We start from the raw sequence: 15,447 nt of genomic DNA, 5'->3' as shown, positions 1-15,447 counted from the left end.
TATATATATATATATATATATATATATATATATATATATATATATATATATATATATATATACATACATACATACATACATACATACATACATACACACACCAATTTTTAATTACTTCCTTATTAAACTTATTTATCAATAACAAGATATCTTTATAATATATACTTAGAGTTATACATTATATCACCAATCCTCTATCAAGTATACATTGTTATACTTATCCATTTTAATACAAAAAGTTCTAAATTATTCAATATATATATATATATATATATATATATATATATATATATATATATATATATCAGTCTTTCATTGTATCGTTATTGATCTATTTTACAGCATAATTGTATTATCACTTAACTCCTTCAATTAAAATATAAGTAAAACATGCCATTCCAACAGTAAATCATGACCCCCTAATTCAATAATCTAGAGTTTTTTAGTGTTATCCACTCCTTAATCCACATCAAATTTGCTGCTTGGTAATGTAACTCCCAATCAGGTAAGACCAATCCTCCTCTAGTTCTAGCACATCTTGTAACAATTTGAGTTTTATTCTTGCTTTTTTCCCTTGCCAAATAAACTTCAAGACTATTTTATTTAGGTCTTGAAAAAAGTCCTTACCCAATCTGATTGGGGTTGTCTGGAACAGGTATAAAATTCTGGGTAAAATGTTCATTTTAATTGTAGAGATTCTTCCTATCATTGATAGTTGTGGGTTTTCCCATTTCATCAAGTCAGTCTCCCAATTGGTTGATTTAGTCTAGTATAGTTGTCCTCCTTGAGGGTGCTGCAATCTAGGTGATAAATGAATCCCCCGATATTTAACCTTGCTTGCAGCCTTGCCAGGGGGCTTCTGGGGAGACACGCGGGTCCTTTTCTCGCTGGAACTTCCGCAGCTATCCCGCCTGGCGGCCCTTCGACTACCTGAAGCTGGCGACGGGGTCCCCTCCGAAGGCTCTCCGGCGCTGCTTCAGCCAGCCCTGCGCTTCCAGCCTTCCTCGTCCTCAGCTTCCATTCCCACCGTGGGATCCCCCGAGACCCCCACGCCTACTTCCCACCTCCTGCCCCCCAGGAGAGCCGCCCGAGCCCCGGAATCCCAGCTCCCTCGGCCCTTCTGCGCCCGCAGCGATGCTGCCCAGGCTCCGGCGCCTTCTCCGTCCTCCTGGCCCCCGCAGCGCCTCGGAGGGGGACTCTCTGCGGGTCACACTCCGGCTCGCCCGGGGCTCCCTGGAAGGTCGGACGCAACACCGGAGGGAGAAGCGCTGGCGCAGCCGGGAGCGCGTCTCCTGGGTCTCCTGCAGCTGCTGCCTCCCCTTCGGGCTCACGAGATGCCCGGGACCTCCTTGGCCGCTTCGCCGGCTCCCATCGCGCACCCGGTTCTTCCCGGCCTCTGCTCTGCTGCCCGGCGTCGCCTCGCGGAAGGGACGGGGACGGGGAGGGGGGGGGGGGGGCCCGCTGCGCCCCGCGAGCCGGGATGGGCGCCTCCCCCCCCTCCTCCTCCCCCCCCCCCCCGCTGGCTCCCTGCCCGAAGGCGGCTGGGAGGCGGAGCCAGCGGAGGGGCGGGGCGTCCCGTATCCCCGGTTACGTCACCGGCCTCACCGCGCCCCATTCCCTCCCGGCGGCCACCGCGCGCCAGGAGGCGGGCCCGCGCAGGCGCGTGAGGGCCGATGGAGGCGATGGAGGCGGCGGCGGCGGAGGGTCCGGGGCGGCGGGAGCTGCTGGCGACGGTGGCGGCGCAGGAGGAGCAGCTGCGCGAGTACCGGGCGCGGCTGCGGGACCTCGTCCGCGCCCACAAGGGGCTGCTGGCGGAGCGGGCGGCGCTGGAGGCCGGCCTGGCGGCGCTGGCGGGGGAAGCGGCGGCGGCGGCCGAGGGCCCAGCGGCGGCGGGGGAGGCGGCGGCGGCGGCGGCGGGCGGCCCCGAGGCGCGGCTGGGGGCGGCGCTGGCCACGCTGGCGCGGGAGAAGGCGCGGCTGGAGGCCAGCTGGCAGGCGGAGCGGCGCGCGGCGCGGGCGGAGCGGGAGCGGCTGGAGGCCGAGGCGCGGGAGGCGCGGGGGCGGCTGGCGGCGCAGCAGCGGGACCGGGCGCAGGAGCAGGCCGACCACGCCGACATGCTCCGGGAGCTCCAGCGGCTGCTGCAGGACGAGCGGGCGCGGCGGCGCGAGGCGGAGCTGGGCCTGGAGGCGGAGCCGCGGGAGCTGCGGGCCGAGCTGGAGCGCCTGCGGGGCCACTTCCAGGCGCAGCTGCTGCAGGAGGCCGGCAAGGTGGGGGGGGGGGCGCGCGCGGCGGGGACCCCCTTCCCTCCCCCCTTCCCCCCCCCCGGGCGGGCGGGAGTGACCGCCTCTCCTCCTTGCCCCTCCAGGCCGCCCAAGCCGACGAGCACCTCCGGATGGGAGAGCAGCGCGGAGCCGCCCTGGAGGCCCGGATCTCGGAGATGTCTGAGCTGCTGGGCGCCTACGAGAAGGCCAGGCAGAAGGACCAGGCTGCCGTCCGGAAACTGAAGGACCGCCTTGTCCAGCTGGACCTGGAGAACAAGACCCTGGCCGTGGCTGCCTCCGGCCACGCCGCCGTGGGCCTGGCCCTGCAGGACGGCCACCTGGACGCCAACGTGCTGAGCGACAAGGTGGAGAAGCTGGCGGAGCTGGCGCGAGTGGCCGCTGGGCGTGCCCCCTCTCTCGCCGGGGGGGAGGACGTCGAGGCTCTCTGCCCGGCTCAGCCCCCGAAGGATGCGGAGTCTGGGGACGGGGAGAAGGCCGCCACCGTGGCCTATTACCAGCAGGAGCTGAAGCAGCTGAAGGAGGAGTTTGAGAGGTACAAGGTCAGGGTGCAGGTGGTCCTGAAGGGCAAATCGGCCAAGGATGGGAACCTGGCCAAGGAGCTGGAGGAGAGCCAGGAGCAGCTGTCGGAGCTGAAGGAGAAGTACGTTGCCCTCCGCCTGTCCTGTGAAGCGGAGGCCAAGCGGCACCAGGAGCAGCTGGAGGCCAAGAGGCGAGAGGCGGCTCTCCTCCAGCAGCTGCACCGCCAGGAGCTGGAGCAGTGCCTGTCGGAGGGCCGGGAGAAGGCCCTCCGGCTGGAGGAAGAGATGCACAAGCAGCGCGAACGGGCCCTGGCCATCCTGGCAGAAAAGGACCAGGAGCTGCAGCAACTGAGGCTCCTGGCCTTGCCCTTAGGGCTGCAGGCTCCCAAGGCAGCCGCAGGGTGGCCGGTTAACGGTGGCAGCGGCAGCAGCGGCAGTGCCCACAGTGACAGTGGGGTGGGTGATGATGCTTTGGAGCCCCTGGCCCTGCCCCTCCCTGCCCCCAACGAGCCCACCTTCCTGCTGTACACGGAGCAGCTGGCCCGGAAGGAGGTGGAGGTCCTGGCCCTGAAGAAGCAGAAGCACCAGCTGGAGACGGAGGCTCACCAGTTGCAGGAGAAGCTGCTGGAGGAAGGAGAGAAGCACCGAGAGGAGGTCTCTCTGCTCCAGGGACACATTCAGAAGACCTTCAGGGACCGGAGCAGGGAGGGGGCTAACCTGGAGTATCTCAAGAACATTTTCTACAGGTTCCTGACTTTGACAGATTTGCTGGGACGCCAGCAAACCCTGACAGCCATACTGACTATTTTGCATTTCAGCCCAGAAGAGAGACAGGCTGTCCTGAGCCAGGTGGGAGGAGGAAGCAGCAGCTGGTGGCTGTCAGGGAAGAGATGAACCCCCCCCACCCCACCCCCAGTGCGAGGGTTGGGTGGGGTTGGGGTCATAGTGAGGCTGGCTTTCCCATTCTGGCCTCGGAGCAAGCAGGGGCCGTTCCTAGCCACAGGACCAGCCAGGGCTCCCAGATCAGATCCCAGCCTGAATGTAGGGCCTCCCTGGGGGCTGCAGGGGTTCAGTTTGAGGTCTTTGTTCTTTTTTAAAGGGCTCCCTTCGGGAGTCTGGCCAGGGTTTGTTTCAATGTTTGTGCCAAATGTGACGGGGGGGATTAGACTCTGGAGCTGGCCAATAAAGCATCAGCAGTTGAAGCCCCTCCTGTGAGTGCTTGAAACAGATCCCGGCCTTTAGACGGAGGCCCCCGTGTTCCCTCAAGCACTGCTGTCCACCTTGGGGCATGGAGATGCCACAGTCCCTGGGGGTTGGTGAGCTGCTCCGGCCGTTCTGGGCCAGAAGATGCTAAGATTTCACATGACCTCAAGTGTGGGGCTAGGAGCGGAGCTGGGGGGGGGGGGGGAGAAGGGAGGGGAAACGATCCAGAATCCCAGCCCTGCCTGCTTTCCCTGCCCCCCCCCCATGCTCTCCCACCACCAGGCAGAGGTTTCCAGCATGAAACCCCCACACCTCCCCCTGGGAGTGGCTTGTGCTTGGGTAGCCCTTCCCAATGCTGCAGCCTGCCCTGCCGTCATCCCTCCCCGTCACCCGCCAGAGTGGAGCTGCTGCTAAGGCGCTCAGACGAAGCAGGACCGCCGCTCGGCTGGTGGGCCTGTGTTGAAGGGCAACTGGTGCCCTTGTGGCTGAGCGGCCGAGAGGGGTCGCTTGGGGAAGGGGCCTCCTGGGGGAGGAGGGTGGGGCTTAGGCTAACAGCACAGATCTCGGGGCCCCTTCTGATTGGCTCAGTTCGCGTCAGGTATTTTCCTTAAATCATCACTTCCCGGCTTTGCTCCACGCTGGCCGCATCTGCCGAAAGGCCTAGCGGTGAATGTGCCTGAATGGGCCGGTGGAAGACCCGACGCTGGTTACGCCGCACCAAGCCGACCTGTGGCTGAAGAAGCGACCCATTGAGAGGGAGGGGCTGGCAGACTCCCCTCTCACCCATTGTGCTCAGGGGCCAAATGTGGGCACCGTTTCGCTCTCCCTCCCATTGTGCGGCTTTTTAACTAGACGGTTTAGCGCCAAAGGTGGGCCGGGCTGCAGCCTTGATCCAGAGGGCAGCTTGCCGGGCGTGTTCTGCTTCGTGGGACCAAACCGTGCCGAGGCCAGGCAGGGAGCCAGCCAGAGAGAGGCCGGAGTGTCTGCTGGAAAGAGGGGAGCCAGAGGGTCAGCAGGGCGAGGGAGCTGAAGGCCGCAGGGAAGCCTTGAGCAGCCCACCCCTCCCCTTGCGTACACTCAGGGATGTGGCCAGGTGAGGCCTCAGGGGAGGGGCAAGCTGTCATCAGGTGCCCTTGGGGCAGTCTGGGGGGGGGGTGGGCTTGCGCAAAGCAGCTCAGCTGACAGGGAGTGTCCGAGGACAGGGGAAGGTCAGTAGCTGAAGCAGCAGCAGCAGCAGCCCCATGGCTGGGGAAAGCAAGGGTGGTTTGGCCCTGCCGGCTGACCAGGTATGCCCTCCGGGGACTCAGCCCGTTCCTAGGGAGAGGCAGCGGTTTGGGGGAGGGCAGAGGGCACCCATTTTGCCAAGCCTGGATGGTGCTGGCTTGGCCAAAGAAAGCCTGAGAACCGTGTGGATCTGTGCCTTTAGGGTGTCTGGGATGCAGGTCACTCCACCCACCCAGGAGTTGGATGGGGAGCCAGGCTGGCCTAGGCAGGGCACCCCTCACCTTGCTGAGCTCCAAGACCTGCCCCGTCCCCTGCGGGCAGGCAAGAGCTCCTCCTCCCCCCTTTCATTCACACTGCCTTTTCTCAGGCCCACTCGCCCCGCAGCTCCCTCCCTTTGGCTGCCAAGGACAGCCAGGAGCCCACATCTGCCCTGGCACTGCACGGGTGGGGGGGTGGGGTTCTTCCAGGGCAGTCAGCCGGCCTCGCTGATTTGCTGTGCCCAAGAGTGGAGGGGCTCTGGGGAAGGCAGGACCACCTTTCCTAAACAGCTGCCGCCTGCTGCTCCCTGCTCTCCACCAGCTTCCGAACCTCCCAAAAAACCCGGGACCGTAAGAGCCAGGTAGCCGTGGGCCTCCAAAACAAGGCAAGCTTTATTGCAGATCAGCTTGGCTTTGCCAGCAACACATTTTTGCAAACTAACCTGAATTTTTTTCCTTTTAATTGGCTAAACTGCCTTGTAGAGTATTGAAGTAGACTCTGGAAGTGTTTGGTGGAGCACCCCGTGAGGTGCTGCTTAGCTAGCCGATCGAGGGCACTGGTCATTAAGCAGAAAGCGTGGCTGACTCCGGAGCCCTAAGCGCCCCTCCCTCTGCTTCCCCCCCCTTGGGAAAAGGCGCCGTCTCTTTCCACGGAGGAGGACTGGGAGGGAAGGGCGGGGAAAGGCTCATCTGCTGGTGATGCAGAACTGAGAGAGAGAGAGAGAGAGCTCCCTAAAATGCAATACTCAAAATGAGGTTCACAGGTTGCAGATAGGAACCCAATGCCAGATTTATTTGAGGAAATGCCAAATTCTACAGAAACCATCCCTGGCGCAGGTGAGGGAAACCCTGGTGGTGGCATTTCAGAAGCCATGAATTGGAAGTGGCTCCAGAGAGGGAAAGTGCAGTTTTAGGTGGCACCTTCATCAGTGGGAGCCCACCGCCTCCTCGTGCAAGTCCGAATTCTTTACCAAGAGCCAGAAATGGGAAGAGGGTTTCCAAAGCCAGGATGATGATCCAGGCCCTAGGAACGTGCTCCTGTGGGGAGACAGGGTGGCTGTGCAGCCTTGGGAAAGGCTTGCCAGGGTCGGTGGAGCCAGCAGACTTTGGGGAGAGGCAAACCGGATGATCCCAGCCTGTTCTCTGCCCGTCCTGAAGGGAGGGGGAAGGAGGTGCTGAGGGGAACTCCCTGGGGCGCACCTGGCCCAGTTCTGGGGGGGGGGGCTCTCTTCTGGGGGGCTCTGGTTTGGACTGGATGGCCCCTCCCTGAACTTTCTGCTTCTTCCCAAGATCCTGGTTCTGGTGTGCATCTACCTGGTGACCCTCTCCCTCAGGTGAGCAGAGGGGCTGGCTAAACTCCCCTGCCGGACTCCCAGGGGACAGGCTTCCCCGTCTCCAGCAGCCTCGAGGACCAATAAACCCCGGGTCTGGCTCTGGCCTGGTCCTGCCTTCTGTGGGGGAAGCAGGAGACAAATTGTCTCTCCTTCATCTGGCTCCCCTGCGAAGGAGGGTGGGGGCCTGGGCCTGAGCCAGCCAGCAGGGGCTTCCTGCTGTGGGAGGAGTGCCCAGCAGGGTCTAAGGCATGGGCTGCAGGGCAGGGTTGGGAAGGAGTCTCCTCCCGTCACTTGTGGATGGCCCCACCCTTCCTGTGGGGTCTGTATCTGGGTGGGCCTCCTGGGGTGCAGGGCCAGAGGGAGGGGGTGGTTGATAGTTGCTAAATGGGGGCGGAGGAGGGGACTTCTGCCTGCTCCCAAGGCAAACTTTACGGGGGAGCAGAGGGAGGGAAAAGCCCCACCTTGGGTGGATCTGTGGCGGCAGTCGGGCCCACTTGATCCCGTTGGGTCTCTCTTTCAGCCTGCTGGGCAGTGGCTCCATTCTGGCCATGGCCGTCCGCCGAAGACAATGCTGCTGTGACCAGGTTTGATGGGTGACCCCCAATGGCCGCCCAGGGTTTGGTAACCTGCCTTATAGTCCACTCTTTCTCTGGGTCCCCACAGGGCACCGAACTAGAAGACAAGCGGGCTGGGTTGATACCAGATGTTAAGACACACACACACACACACACACACACACATACCAGCCCTGACAGGCTGAGGCTGCTGGCCCAAGCTGAGTGGCGTGGCAGCCCTGGTCTCTTGCTAAAAGGCTGGCACAGCTGGCTAGGACAGACACGGGGGGGGGGGCTCCTTGAAAAAGCGGGGAGGCATTTTCCCTTGAGAAAGGCGTAAGGTGTAAGGACTCCTGCCTTGGCCTGGGGGTGGACTAGAAGGCCACCAGGGTCCCTTCCAGCCCTAGGGGAGTAGGGCAGGCTCCCCTGCAGACGTTTGCCTTTTCCAAACGGGGCTGCATTCGGCTCCCCCCTCCCGAGTGATCAGGGTTCTGCAGAGATTGAAAGGGAAGCTCCGGCCATCCAGTCTGCCTGGGAGGCTCCCTCGGCTGTGGGAAAAGGCTGGAGCAGCTGGGGAAGCCCCGCTTTGGATGCCAAGAGAGCCGCCCCCGGACAGAAGCTGTGCTGCAGGGGGCACCGAAAGGAGGGCAGCTCTGCCTGCTGGTTGGCTGGAGGTGGCTGCTGACCTGCTGCTTGTCCACAGCTCCGTCCTCTCGTCGTCCTCTCACTCGCTGACTTCCTGGGCGCTGCGGTGCTGATCCCCACCATGGCCATCCACCTCCTCCCCGCCCAGCCCTTTGGGGTGGCCCACCGCTTCTGCCCGTATGGGCGGATGTTTGGCATGGTAACTCTGGGGTGGCAGAGTTGGGGTGGCAGGTCTGTGCGTGGGGGGGGGGGGTGGATTCTCTGCTGGCTGAGCCCAGTCCGTGTTGGAGAGGGTGGCTGGTGGGTCAGTACAGGGGTCCCCCAGCCGGGCAGAGGGAAGATCCTTTTGCCTCCTCGTACTGGGGCTGGACGGGTGCGCTGGGGGATTTGGGGCTGCTCCCTCCTCTCCTCTTTGGCCCCACCTAAGAGCCCGAAGCCCAGGGGACAGAGGGTTCCGCAGGGGGAGCCGCCTCTGTTGCAGCCCTCGTCTGCCTCCTGCCCCTCAGATGTTCTACGCCATCTCTCTGCTGATGGTGCTGGTCTACGCCTGTGAAGTGAACCGGGCGGTCAGAGGCTGGAGAGTGACTCAGGTATGGGGGTCTCTGGGGTGCAGCCGCAGTCCCCTTCTCCCCCCCCCACTGCCTTTGCCCTGCTGCTGGAGGCTGTGCCATCTTGCTGCCTGAGGATGTGCGTGGGCAGAGGCTGGAGAGGGAGTTTGAGAGCAGATCTCTGCCCCCCCCCCAACCTCATCCCCATAGGGCAGCCCAGGCAGGAGGGGGACCCCGCCAGTCAGCTCCACCCTTGGGCAAAAGCCCTTGTGGCACCTGGGCTCCCTGCATCTCCAGTTCTCAAGTCCCCATTAAGGGTGTCTGTCTGTCTGTCTGTGTACACGCATGCACGCGTGTCCCCGAGGAACTGCCTGAGCCCCGCTGGTGGGACTGTGCCTGGCATTCCAGTTTAACTGGGAGCTGCCTCTGCCGCCTTTTCCCAAGGGCAACGCTCCTCTCCGCCAGGCTCACAAGAGCATCCTTCTGTTGGTGCTCCAAACCTATTTCTCTTTCCCAGGAGAGCAGCTCCTGCTGCCCCAGGTTCCAGCTGGTTCTGCCCTACACCCTGGCTTGGTAGGTAGAGTGCAAGGGATCCTGCGGATGGCCAGGGGGTGGTGGTGTCCCCGGCCCTCCAGGGCCCCTCCCCAGAGATTTCCCTTTGCCTCCCAGGTTGCTCCCTTGCCTGGTTGTTCTGGCCCTGATGGTCCTAAGCAGAGGGCCCCTGAGTAGCGAGGCCCTCCTCCAGCCTTTGCCCCAGGCAGGCCAGGACCCCTCAGGGGCCTCCAACGTCTCCTGTTCCAGGTGGGCTTCTTCCCCTCCCCTGGGTCCCAGAGGGTTAGGGTGGGTCCTGGGCTGGGGACCCTTCTCACCTTCCTCCTTCCCCTTGCAGCTGCCTGATTCTCATCCACCTCTGCCACAACTCCTGCTCTAAGGTATGTCAGCCTTGGGCCAGCTGCGTCCTCCACTCTCCCTCTGTGTTGAGCCGGGGTGGGGGTCTCAAAGCATCCCTGGCCAATGATGGCCAGAGAAGGGGCAGCCTCCATTGCCCCAGGCAGTTGCGTCACTGGTTGGTTGCTGTTATGAGCTGGAAATGCCTCCTCCTCCTCCTCCTGGGACTTCTAAGTAAAACGGAGGCTGGGACTGATGGCAGGGGAGTGAGCAGCGGATGAGTAGACCCGTAGACCCCTGTTTTTTGTCATTCCTCTCCGAGATGCCCCTCAGGGGGTCCAGGCAGTTGCAAGGCGAGAGTCTCCAAGGGGCGACCCCCATGCTCAGGTTGCGGCTGTTGCCTTTAAAAGGATGCTAGGTCTGCTTGCTTCCTTTCCTGCTCCCTTCCTTTGGGAAATGGCTCACTGCCTTTTAGCCATTGCAAACCTTTGCATCAACCAATCCCAGAGCCCTGGGAAAATCCCCCCCCCCCATACTTAGCAAAAGGAGGTTTAAAGGCAATTTTGAGGAAGTAAAATGTATAGGTTAACATAGGTGGGTTGTTATTTCCCATTACCCTCAATGGTGACATTGGGTCTGAAATGAGGAGGAGGGGTCCGTTTGTGGAAAAGAGATGGGAGGACGAAGGGGTTGCTTGTTCTGCTTTAAGAATGAGGAGTAAAATACTGAGGGCATACTTGGGATACGGGGAATATAAGGGTGTGTATGTAGATAGATGGATAGATAGATATAGATATATACGCACACATGTACACACACACGTGTAGATTTTCACAGGTGGTAGGTATGAAGGTCTTGGCGTATTCAGGTCTTTTCCCGTGTAAGATTGACAGTATCTTGGCGACGTTTCGATGAGGTCCCACTCGTCATCTTCAGGCTGGTGCCTTTGGCTTCGTGCTTGTGCGAGCAAAGCGTGATCGGAGCTGCCGTTTTTCTATAAATATAGGTGTGTGGGTGTGTGGAATGTTGGCTTTGTTGCTTTAAACGGATTGGTTGGCTGTGTTGTCACATCTTGATTGGTTGATGGAATTGATGTTTGGTGAGGGTGATTGGTGATGGTGTCCTGTGTTGTTCTGGGTCCGGTGTCGGTTTTTTTGGCTGGGACTCGTTTGTTGACTAGGGCTGGTTTCCAGATGTCTGGTAGGCGGGAGGTATCATCACGTTAATTCATGTTGTGGGGGTGTTTCTCTATTTCGATGGCTTCCATAATTATTCTCTTATTGAAGTGTTCAGTTTTGGAGAGTAATTTGGTTCCTTCAAAATCAATTTCATGTCCTGTTGCTTTAAGGTTCTGAAAAAGGAAGTTTTTTTTTTCTTTTCTGACTGCGTTCTGCCATGCGTGCATTTATTCTCCTCTTCGTTTGTCCAATGTATGTGGCAGGGCAGATTTTGCATGGTATTTCATAGACTCCTTGGTTTTCTAGCTGGATCTTGTCTTTGGGGTTTCGTAAGATGATGGCTATAGAAACCTCCCACAAGACAGACACACACACCCCAACAAACTCCACAGACTAGAAAAACGCCAGAAGCCCAACCTCCCTCCACAGCAACTCATGAAACGGTACATAGCATATCAGACAGGACCCTCACCACAGCAGAAACCAAGGTCCTTTCCAAAGGATTCAACTTTGCAGTCGCCCCCAAACGCCTCCCCACTGAAGACATCATATGCGGAGTTGAAGCTACCCTAACCAATATATCAACCCAGATGAAGCCAATAAAATCAGACTTGAAGTCACCAACGTCCTCTGCTCCACCAATCCACCCAGAAGAAACTTACATAAAGAAGAACCAAAAACACTCACCAACCTGAGGAAAGACAACATAACCATTCTCCCAGCAGACAAAGGTAACGCCCCACATCTGACTACCAAGCTAAACTATCCAACCTACTCCAAGACCCCGCTTACAAACCTCTCAACACAGACCCCACCACCTACCTGGAAAAAACCACCAGATCCAAAATAAAAGCCTCTCCCATCAGTGAAGAGATCCAGGAAAGAATCATCCCCAGGGAGAAATCTTCCCCAAACTCTATGGCCTCCCCGAGATACACGAAGAAGGAGCACCACTCAGAACCATAGTCAGCTCCAAAGGCTCACCTCCACAGAATCTTGGCAAATTTCTTGCCAAACAACTTCAGCCCTACACAGAATCCATCACCTCACACGTACAAAACTCTCTCCACTTCATAAAAAACAATAAACAAAACGTACAATCCAGCGACCTTCTCGTGAGCTTCGATGTCATATCCCTCTTCACCCAAGTGCCAATTAAAGAAGCCTTGAAAGCTATCCAGGACAAACACGACCCCCCCTAAACACATCCTGGACCTGACCAACTACTGCCTAACCAACACATACTTCATCCATAATGGACAAAGATACAAACAGATAGAAGGAGCGCCCATGGGATCAGCCCTCTCACCTGTCACCACAAACTTATACATGGAACATTTTGAAACTAACGCCTTAGATAAATCTGAACACAAACCCAAACTCTGGCTTAGATATCTTGATGACACTTTCGTGATTTGGCCTCACGGGAAAGAAAAACTGGACAACTTCCTCACAGATCTCAACAGCCTACACCCCAAAATACAATTCACCATGGAAATAGAAGCAAACAACCAACTTCCCTTTCTGGACGTCCTAATCTACAAAAAATCCCAACGGCTCCCTAGGACACACCATCTACCGGAAAAACACACACAACCGCTACTTAAACGCACAATCCCATCACCCCCCTGCACAGATCAACTCTGTAGCCAAGACCCTCATCTCCAGAACCAAACGCCTAGCCGACAAAGACCACCTGGACACTGAATTACACACACTCACAAATGTATTAATCTCCAACGGATTCCAAAGAAAAACAATTACCAACCTAATCCAAAGGGAGACCCCCCCCAAAAAAACCGAGACACAGAACAGGACAACGGCATCGCCCTCCTCCCTTACATCAAAGGCACCACAGATAAAATCAGCAAAAATCTCCACAAACACAATATCAAGACAGCCTCCAACACTGACCAAAAAATAGCCAACATCTTAAGAAACCCCAAAGACAAAATCCAGCTAGAAAACCAAGGAGTCTACGAAATACCACGCAAAATCTGCCCTGCCACATACATAGGACAAACGAACAGAGAATAAATGTACCCATCGCAGAACACAAGAAGGCAGTCAGAACAGAAGAAAAAACTTCCTCCCTTTTCCAGCACCTTAAAGGACATGAAATTAATTTTGAAGGAACCAGGTTAATCTCCAAAACTAAACACTTCAACAAGAGAATAATTATGGAAGCCATCGAAATAGAGAAACACCCCCACAACATGAATAAACGTGACAATACCTCCCCCGCCTACCAGACGTCTGGAAACCACCCCGTCAACAAACGAGCCCCACCCAACGCCCAGGCCGTTACAACACTAAACAACAACAGACACACAGCCAGCACCCATCAGCACCAATCTACCAATCATGATACAACCACACAACCAATCATTCCACCTACTGAAACAAAGCCAGCACTCCCCACCAATATTTATAGAAAGATGGCAGCTCCGATCACACTTTAAGCCCAAAACCCAGCCTGAAAATGGCGAGTGAGACCTCGCTGAAGCGTTGCCAAGACAATCTCAATCTTAAACAGGAAAAGACCCGAACACACACACACATGCACACACAGAGGAGGAAAGCCATTTCTTGATGTATATTTTTCTTTACTATATTCCAATGCTGCTGCCCAGGCCCCCAGGAGCCCAGGCCCCCCTCTCACCCCTCAGCACTCCAGCAAGGAAAGCAGCATCATGTTCCTGGCGTTTGTGGCCTTGGTTGTGTCTGCTTGTGTGGTAAGTGAGGCATGAGGCTGTTCCGTGGACCTCGGGGGTGGGAGAAACAAGGTGGCAGATAGATTGGGGAAGGGGCTTGCGTATCCAGCTAGAATCTGCCCAGCCCCAACAAAGACAGTGAAGGGCACGAGAACAAAGAGAGCAAGAGGCTTTGCTTCTCCTGAAGCTCCAGGGGCCAACCAGAAGGGGCTGGATCCAGGGGCTGGGTTGAAACATCTGGCTGAGGCAGGGCTCGCCCTCCTGTAAAGGGCTGCTGGGAGGCCAGGCCAGCTCACCCGCCAACCCTCCCTCCCTGAGCCCAAACCAAGCCAGTGGCAAAAGAGCTGCCACCTTGTGGCTGGCTTTATTCCAGGGCCAACGAAAACGTCCCTGGTGCCAAGAAACTCGAGTCTATTGTGCTTCAACTGTTACTGCCTGGACTTAAACTTTGAGTTTGTTTTAGGGTGCAGCTTTCCAATCCGTGGCAGAGCTCTGTCTGCAAGGGAGGTGGCTTTGTGGGGGACATCCTCCCTCTCCCCACATTGGCTGCCAGGGCGGGCATGGAGGCTCCCCAAAGGCCCCACAGAGGTTGCCCTCTGCTCCCCCAGGATTGGATGTGGCCGTCCTGATGCCGCTGCCCTCCTCCCTGGGCAGGTTCTCTACTGCAGGGTGAAGAGGTGGCAATGCCGGGACCGGCACGGGCTGCAGAGCGAGGGTCTTGCCGGCAGAAGCCGTGTCATCCACAGCTTCCAGCTGGTCCTCGTGCTCTGCTGGTTGCCAGGTCAGTGGCCCGTACCCGTTTTCCAGCTGGCCTTCTGAGCCCAGCCTGCCTGCGGCCAAGCGCTTCACCCACCAGGCTGAGCAGAGGCAGTGACCGGCCGGCTTTCTTGTCCACAGCTTGCCTCCTTGTGGTGCTATCGTTCACCGGCCTGCAGCTCTCCACCCTTTTCCCTCTCTTGGTGGCCACGGTGAGTAGCGGGAGGGGAGGAGGGACCTCCTCTGGTGGTCAGCAGAGACCCCTGCAGGGGAATCACGACAAACTTCTCTGCCCTGCCCAGGCCCTGACTGCCCCCCTCCAGGGCTTCCTGCACAGCCTGGTCTATGGCTGGTTGAGGGGCAGCTTCCGCCAGGAGGTTGCGGGCGAGCGGCTCCCACTGTATTGCTCGCCGGATCTGAAGGCCTCCTTCGATGACTCCTTGGCTGCGTCTGGCTAGCCCCGAAAGCCTCTCTGGCTCCAGCTGCGCACGAGAGAGCACCCCTTGAATAACAGAGCCGGAAGGGGCCTCGGAGGTCTTCTACTCCAACCCCCTGCTTCAGCAGGAGACCCTGTATCCTTTCAGGCAAACGGCTCTCCTCCTGCTCAATAAAATGTGTACGGAGCTTCACCCCACGGCCTCCCTTCAATGGGGGTGGGGGGCAGCCCTCTAGTTTTGAATCATGGCTGCAAAGTCTCGGGGCTGCTTGGCTCCAGCCAGCCAGGTTCCCCTCTGAGGACAAAGAGTGCAGCCTGTTGGGGCCCCGAATGTGCCTTCCGCCCAGCACCACCCAGACCCTGAGGGTCCATGGAGCCCAGGTCCTCCCGTAACTTCAGACCTGTGGGCAGAGCCCAGCCTCCCCTCCGCCTTGAGGGGTGTCCTGCTGCCTCTGACCCTTAAAAGGGCTTGAGGAGGTGGGAGAGCATTGACCCAGCCCCCCCCCGCTGCCCCCCTTGTTCCAAGCCCTTGCTCCCTCCTGGCCTCTTGGGGGCCAGAACGAATCTTCGTGGTCAAGGCTGGGGGACGGGGTCCTTTTCCACCCCTGGCGGCTCAGCCAAGCAGCTGAAAGGCAGGGGCGGGGGGACGCTGAGGGCGATTCCTCCCGCAGAGGCCCTGGGGTCTCCCAGTTGCCCACGTGGGCTGGAGACGGGGAGAAAGAAAAACTCTTTGTGTCGCACAAGCATCCGCTCCGGGCTTCCATCTGGCGAGCTTTCATTAGCCGACTCCCTGCTGACCCCCAGGCTTTCCCTGGGCCCTTGCAGAGACGGTTCTGCTGCCCTTCTCTGAACGGACGGATTCCAGGAGTAGGAAATGGGCGGAATCTCCAAAGGAAGCTCAGCGGAGGCC

The 15,447-nt window shown here is 58.1% G+C and overlaps 2 protein-coding genes across 2 annotated transcripts; both read left to right on the top strand.

Moving 5' to 3' along the window:
• The first annotated feature begins 1,673 nt into the window (after positions 1 to 1,673).
• GCC1 (GRIP and coiled-coil domain containing 1) lies at positions 1,674 to 4,002 on the top strand. The gene is made up of 2 exons (XM_032221022.1): positions 1,674 to 2,267; positions 2,366 to 4,002. Exons 1-2 carry the CDS (start codon positions 1,674 to 1,676, stop codon positions 3,692 to 3,694), a joined length of 1,923 nt encoding a protein of 640 aa, XP_032076913.1. The 3' UTR covers positions 3,695 to 4,002.
• Positions 4,003 to 4,103: 101 nt separating this feature from the next.
• On the top strand, positions 4,104 to 15,379 carry LOC116511820. The gene is made up of 9 exons (XM_032222044.1): positions 4,104 to 8,216; positions 8,524 to 8,607; positions 9,083 to 9,138; positions 9,235 to 9,366; positions 9,455 to 9,497; positions 13,265 to 13,366; positions 14,000 to 14,126; positions 14,243 to 14,313; positions 14,404 to 15,379. Exons 1-9 carry the CDS (start codon positions 8,139 to 8,141, stop codon positions 14,557 to 14,559), a joined length of 849 nt encoding a protein of 282 aa, XP_032077935.1. The 5' UTR covers positions 4,104 to 8,138; the 3' UTR covers positions 14,560 to 15,379.
• Positions 15,380 to 15,447: the final 68 nt, after the last annotated feature.

Source organism: Thamnophis elegans, chromosome 7, assembly GCF_009769535.1.
Source record: "Thamnophis elegans isolate rThaEle1 chromosome 7, rThaEle1.pri, whole genome shotgun sequence".
NCBI lineage: Eukaryota > Metazoa > Chordata > Lepidosauria > Squamata > Colubridae > Thamnophis > Thamnophis elegans.
Note: the sequence above shows the minus strand (reverse complement) of the source record. Positions and strands in the feature narration are given on the sequence as shown.